The sequence below is a fragment of the Nestor notabilis genome, unplaced genomic scaffold (assembly GCF_000696875.1).
Source record: "Nestor notabilis isolate BGI_N333 unplaced genomic scaffold, ASM69687v1 scaffold905, whole genome shotgun sequence".
Lineage (NCBI taxonomy): Eukaryota > Metazoa > Chordata > Aves > Psittaciformes > Psittacidae > Nestor > Nestor notabilis.
In genome coordinates, this window is record NW_009930546.1 from 6,524 (window position 1) to 13,579 (window position 7,056).

The 7,056-nt window shown below is 37.6% G+C and overlaps 1 protein-coding gene across 1 annotated transcript in view; it reads right to left on the reverse strand.

Moving 5' to 3' along the window:
• The window catches only part of EP300 (E1A binding protein p300), a gene marked incomplete at its 3' end in the record, with an annotated part of 59,876 nt that overhangs the window by 5,880 nt on the left and 46,940 nt on the right, over positions 1-7,056 (reverse strand). Inside the window, 6 exon segments of the mRNA XM_010015441.1 lie at positions 505-669; positions 1,285-1,450; positions 3,408-3,521; positions 3,967-4,113; positions 4,458-4,608; positions 6,096-6,163. Of these exon segments, the coding sequence (XP_010013743.1) occupies positions 505-669; positions 1,285-1,450; positions 3,408-3,521; positions 3,967-4,113; positions 4,458-4,608; positions 6,096-6,163 (811 nt within the window).

The following is a 7,056-nucleotide window of genomic DNA, read 5'->3' on the forward strand; positions in this document are numbered from 1 at the left end:
TTCAGATTCACAATGCCTTAAAGCTTTCTACTAAAAAAATCCCTTTACAGTGTAAATTACTAAATCAAAGCATTCTGTCACTTTCTCAGAACATTCTGCTAAGACCGGTATTATAAATAAGTTATAAAGAAAAGACTTAGCCACTATTCAAAAGCTAAAGCTTAATGAAAAAGCTTCCAAGTCAGGCTAAGGTTGCAGCATGGACACCGATATTAACTGGATTTCAGCAGCAAAATATTCAACTAGCAGCTGTTTCAATCTAACTGACTTCGGTAATTAATTCAGTTTACAGCCATATGAACAGCCACTGCTCATACCAGTGTAGCTGGGTGATATTTTAATAGTTGTAATTTACAAAATGTAAAATTGAAACTTGTATTAGAGTGAAGCTACAAAGGTGAGAAAGCCACTTAACCAGTGCCTGGCCCTTTTTTTTTCTTTTTAATTAGCCATATATAAGCACAACTTTTACATTAGCTCATGAAATAGCAGAGGCATCCTTACATCCGTGCTTTCATTACTAGTGTTTTCCTCTCTCTTTCGTTCTTCTTCCTCTTGCTCTAGTTCCTTAATGCTCTCCTCTAGAACATTAGGCCAGAAATCTCCTTCGAAGTAAGGCAGCTCTTTTGCACTTGTTAGACGATCTTCTGTTGCCTGCTTAAATATATCCTGAAAAGAGCAAAACACTTGGTTACCACTGTTACAAGTCACACAAGTAAAGGCAGCCTTTTCAGTTTGTGATAAAAAAGGCAGATCAAGGACCAGCTTAATATTTCATTTTGAGAGCACATTTTAAGTGCAGATTTAACACTGCATCAGTTACAGACAGTTCAACAAATACATTTAAAACATGTGTTAGACCCCAATACACATACTTACCAAATGGGACAAATCACTGCTATATTGTCAACACTAGTTAAAGCCCTGATGACTCCAAAGATTTTATACATTTCTAACTGCATCAGCAGCCTAACCCTGAAATTTTATTTAACACAGGAAGATTACAAAGTCCATATAATTTTTATGTTAATGAAACGAGATCTGCGCTCTTTTACAGTATTCCTCAATAATTTAATTTGTTCTAAGAAGTCATTTCAAATCTCTTGCTAGAATGATTTCAGAAGCTACGTGCTCTGAAAGGACTAGACTTTAAACTTTTAGTGCTCAATTAATTTAAAACTAAACCAGTAAGCTTCAAGAATCAGGCACAATGCAGAAGGCAAGGAAGAAAGCAAGACAAGAGTGGTCAAGCCCACCCCCAATACAAACATACACTTCACAAACCTTGTAATCATGGACGATGCGCTCTGACACAGATTTGTCCAGCATCTTTTTGTACCACTCTTGCAGTCGTTTGGGTTTGGGTATCTTTTGGTCAGGAGGATGGCAATGGAAGATGTAGTCATCTCCTTCACTAGGTGGGCATGCCCATATATGACCAGTAGTATACCTAGCAACATTAAATCAAAAAAAAAAAAGTACATGTAGGTCCTGATAATTAATACTAGAATTTGCTCTCCTCTCTGCCACAAGATGGAGCTACCACAGAGTTGGCTGGTGTTACCAGCTGGACAATAATTACAGCTCTCCAAGATTTTAATTCTAGTGTTCATCCCGGCTTCATTAATGCAATAGCATTACCATCTTTTCACTAATTTTTTTAAATTCAGCACTATATGTGGAGTAATTTATATGCAGCATGCATATTTTTCAGTCTGGATACAAATCAAAGCCTCATACAGATATACAATTGCCACCTCCCAATTAACTAATGAGAGAAATAGGGAGTATTTCTATTTAGTATTACTAAGTATTTCAGTACTAAAAGCCAGAATTCTTTTTCCTGAGACAGTGCAGTCAGAATGCTCTGGGTTGGAAGGGACCTAACAGATAATCTAATTCCAGGGCAGGGACAGCTTCCACTAGACCAGGTTGCTCAAAACCCAGTCCAACCTGGCTTTGAACACTGCCAGGGATGGGGCAGACACAGCTTCCCTGGACAGCCTATGCGAGTGTCTCACCACCCTCACAGGAAAGAATTTTTTCCTAATATCTAATCTAAATCTTATCTAGCAACATTTTAAAAACCAGTTTTACTTAAACACAATTCACTTTTTTTACTGTAAATCCTCTGGTTTTTAACTTTGAGAATCACTTTTGGAAGGTTTCACTATTTTATCTGGGAATAAACAGTCACCATTAACCTATGCCATTGGGTGTACAACCTAAATAGTATGAAGACAGATGACATCCAAACAGTAACAGCTGCAGAGAAGATGAAACCACAGAGAACACTTTTTCATCTTCAGTTCTTTTCTATTAGTTTTTGAAAAGAACTCCAGTAGGAGGAATAATCAGATGTCAAGTTAGAGAAAAATAGCCATCTTTGCCATGTTGAGAAACAGCTCTGCAGAATGCTACCCAAACCCTGGAAACTGCAGCCAATTGTCATTCCTTCTGCCCGAGAAGGGAGAGATGATACTGTATGACCAATATTGTTTTCCCCAAATGAGAACCTGATGTTAGCCATCAGCTCAGAAAACAGCCTTAAGTAAAACTGAGGTCTGACTGCTAAGCAGCAATTTTTTTCAGACTCACAGGTTAGAAAATACACAATAAAAAGGGCAGAAAAGTCTAGTATATGCCTTTGAAGTCCTAAGGAACATACCATCTCACGAAGGTACTGAAGACAGTACCATCCACCTCCAATCTGACTCCCCTAATTTTTCCTCTAATTTTTCTAAACAGAGTCCCTAACAATTTCTTCATAAATAACTCTGCCAAGCTACAACAGATACCTTTGACAGTAGATTGATGTTTCCTTCACTGCCTTTTCTACTTCCATAATCATAGTAATTTAATTTCTACCTTTCTTATTTCTTCAGTTGTTCTGTGTTCTCTTTTGTGCTATCTAAAGTATACTCTTCTCTTTCTCATCTAACTTTTCAGTTTCTCACAATTTCAGCTACTCATTCTATAAGAGGTTTTTTAGTGGCCTTATACAGCTGTTAAGAGTAAATCAGCACAGACAAAATACACTTACCTTTCTCCTTATAAATATGGGTAAGAACTTGCCAGCCCTAAGGAATGACCTGATTAAAGCACTGGCATTATACAAGGGCTGCACTATCAACACGGCCAGCAAAATCTTATGGTCCAGATAAAAGGCTCACTTTTTCTATTTGGACTTAAGTTTTACATAAATTTGGAAACTTCAAAACATCTGAAGCATTAGCCTCTCCTTCAGGAGAGGCTTTGTCTTTTTGTCTCTTCTTTTCAACTATACACAGTTGTGACCAAGTTATTCTATCACCAGTTGATATTTAGGCACCACAGGATGTAGCTGCATTTGCATTAAGAACTACCTAGCACACATGCTGCACAGAAAAGTATTTAAAAAATCTTACCCTAGCTTCTTGACGTATTCTAGATATCCAATTAGTATTTCATGATAGACAGCAGTCCTCAAGCATTTAGGGCGGAAGAAATGAACACTGTCAAGGTAAGATATATACACTCGCCTAAAAAACAAAACAAAACCCAAAACAAACACAAAAGGCATGATGAGGTGCAAGAATTTTAAAGTAGTTGTACAAATTTATTCACGTTATTTTTATACATTGAAAACATCCAATGTAACAGCAATCTTCAAAGCCTCCAATTCTTATTTACATCTAGAAACTCAGCCTTCTTTTGATATCCTAGCCTCCTCTCTAAAATTGTCCAATCCCTTCCCTAAGAATGCTGACAACTGATCCTTGAGGCAACACTGTCTGTCAAGACACTATCCTCAGTAGGAAGAGACCCCAACTGACATATTCCCTACAGAAGCTACTTTGTTTCTAGAAGGTAAAAGCACTAAGAGTCTTCACAAATGCAACACTGAAGCTCCATGCCCAGAACTTCAGAAGGTTCACCCAACTGAGACAGTACCAAAATAAACCAAACTTTCACACAGCTCCTCACCTTTGATTGGGTGGAGGACAGTCCGAGCCATACTCCTGTACATGCATACCAAAGAAGCACAAGTCTACACCATCGATCTCCTCAAAGGCAAAAAGCGCTTTTGTTCGATAAGGGAAAGATTCTGCCATCTCTCCGCTGTCTACAAATCTGCGTATCAGAGGGTAAAGAGGAATACCAAATATATTCACATATTAGAGAATACATGCCACTAGGTAAAGGCAACACTGATGAAGGCTGCTGAAAGTCTAATTTTAGTGCAATTTTAAATGCTTATAGACTACTCAAATGCAAGGCATACACTTCTCACTGTGAAACAGCTGACATTCATCACAACTAATGAACATGCTGCTGTAACATCTGTCTTTCACAAACTGGTCAGTAGCGAAGTGTTGAATAAAAGAGTATTTTTTCAAAACCATAGCATGTAAGTAAATTCAAATAGCTTTCACCTCCCCCCAAAGGAAGCAGTATTAGAAATAGAAGGAACATACCTTGCTTTCATTCCGGGTTTTACTTCGACAGTTTTGTCAGATGCATGTACCACCCTAACTGTAACCTCTCCTGCCTCAGGGTGGTTCTGTCGTCTTAAGAAATCATTGACTCTGTTCTCCAAGAAGGTACCAAGTCTAGTAGCTGGTAACCCTGCAAGAGAAAAATACAGCTCCAAATACATCCAAAACTGAACTGTTCAAATGTGATTTCTCAGAGTTTAATGAAAAATGACTTTTAATGTACGCAGCATGCAATAGTAAATTAAAGCTTTATCTTTAAACACTAATACTTCTAGATGGGGTGAGCTGCTTTTCACCCGCAGGCAGGTTGATGGTTTATGCATTATTTAAACGAAGACTCCATATTTCAACTCAATTTCTATCTGTCTTAAAAGTCAATCACAATTTTGGCTCCTCCTGAGTAAGAAGCTCTTTGTTACTTGAACTGGATTACAAAACACTGCTCTCAGACATAGCTTCAAGAGCTGACGTTGCATTTGGAAGTGAATTCTGCCTATAAAGCCACACTAGCCAAGTTAGTCTCCGCACTTACCGAAAGAATGTATATCAGTAATGGAAAGAACAAGTATTTACTTGTTCTTTCTGCAAGTTACCTATGTTATCTGCAAGTAACATAGTTAGTTTAAAAGTTTCTCATTTTCAAACGACCTTCATACAAAAGTAGTACAAGCATAACTCTAACTGACAAAAACCTGAAGCTGAAAGGGAGTGCAAGACTTCTGGTGTAACAGGGCCCGACTCATTGCTGCACATTACCCCTGCAGAGTGACATAGCTGCCAATCAGCTTCTCATTTTCCAATTAGACACCTTTCAGTAACACATCTCTGTACTATGTGAAGTATGCAATACATACATGTTGCTCAAAATAAAACCCGATACAAACTGTAAGAGAACCCTTGTATTTTTTCTGTATTCTTGGTGAATCTAGGGAGTTTTTATTTTGGAGATTTTGGAAAAAGACTCAGATGTTGAATCCATTCACTGACTCATTTGCTGAATCTTGATGCTATTGGTTGGCCAGATATATATATGTATATATTTATTATTTTTTAAGCAGAAATGTAAATGCTCACTATTTGTAAGTACACCAACCTAAGAAGCTTGTGAAAGACTTATTTAGTCTATAGAACAGACTGATTGCACCAATTTCTTCCTACAGTGCCTTCAAATCAGCTGCCTTGATCAAGAGTAAATGTCTACAGAGTGGTTTAGGGTTTTTTTGTGATTGAACCCTTTTCTCCATCAAAGCTTTCAAGAACAGGAGTAGCATGGCAACTTGTACAGGTTATCATAAATTTAAGTTAGACTGCAGTCACACCGTAACCGTTTCCCAAAACCATTAATACGACAATTAAGATAAAAGGATGTGTATCTTGCATTAGCAGTGCTCTAAAAAAGTGTGTTAGCCCTCTACAACAGACTATTAACCAAAGACATCATCTGTGAATGCAAACATTCTCAGCATCATGGAACTGGTATTCAGAACTGACCAAAAGCACCTGCCTTTAACTCAAAAACCCCAAACAAAACCCAACCCTGAATTAAATGCAAAATGAGCCTAAAATCCACCTCTTCCCCATTCTTAACGAATTATTTGTGGTGTGTCAGTATCTTACTTTTAGCAGAGAATTTGTTCTCTTTCCTGGTTCTTCCTGTTTTCTTTAGGCAGCCATCACAGACAAAGCTGAAGCAAAAGGAGATGAAAGTGAAAAACCACCCCAAGTCAGTCCATTAAGTTCCTTAGCATCTTAACATTAGAAGCCAAGTCTTTCACCAGGTCTTATCTGGTCTGGAAAATACGTTAACTCAAATTTGAAATAAAAGAACAGTGCCAGAAAAATGGCGCGTGTTTCAGAGCTGCAGAGGGGGATCTAAACTCTACGGGGTGCATCTCCTGTCAGTCACCACCATGTCATCACCTGCAATCTCAAGAAACAGGGTCTCCACTGGCAGGGCAACAACACTGGCTTAAAATATGCTTGGAACAAATAGTTTCAAACTCTGAACAACGCATAAAGAAAAAGGCTGATTTTTTTTTCTTGAATATCCAAGTATACTCTAGCATTAAATTCTTCCTCAGTTACAGGACATCTACCCTCTTCTGCAGCAATTTAGATGGGACAAGAGAATAGTAAAAGACAGCATAGAAAGGGAATGTTTAAGCTCCTACAGAACTGTCTACACCTGTCACCACTTTAAAAAAGCTTTTTAAGCAATAAGAATAAGCCCCAGTATGCTGACCATGAATCATGGAGTATCTGAAGAACAGATCACCAAGGTCAAAAAAGTGAATTCAACTGTTAAAATTCTTTCAGTAGTTAATTATTTTTTTAAGATGACAAAGCAATGATTTGTACAGAAAATAAACCAATATTAAACTGTTACCATAAGTGAAAACATCTTTTCATGAAGGACTAGAATCTTTAAACATAAAAGGTTAAAATATAAGGCTGAAAGGTCCTCTTCCACACGAAGGAACATTAGAAACATTTAAGATTAAAATTAACTTCAAGCACAGTGCAGTAGGGTATGGTGTCTAAATTTGATTTATCCTATAGATTCTGGAAAATTCTCAGG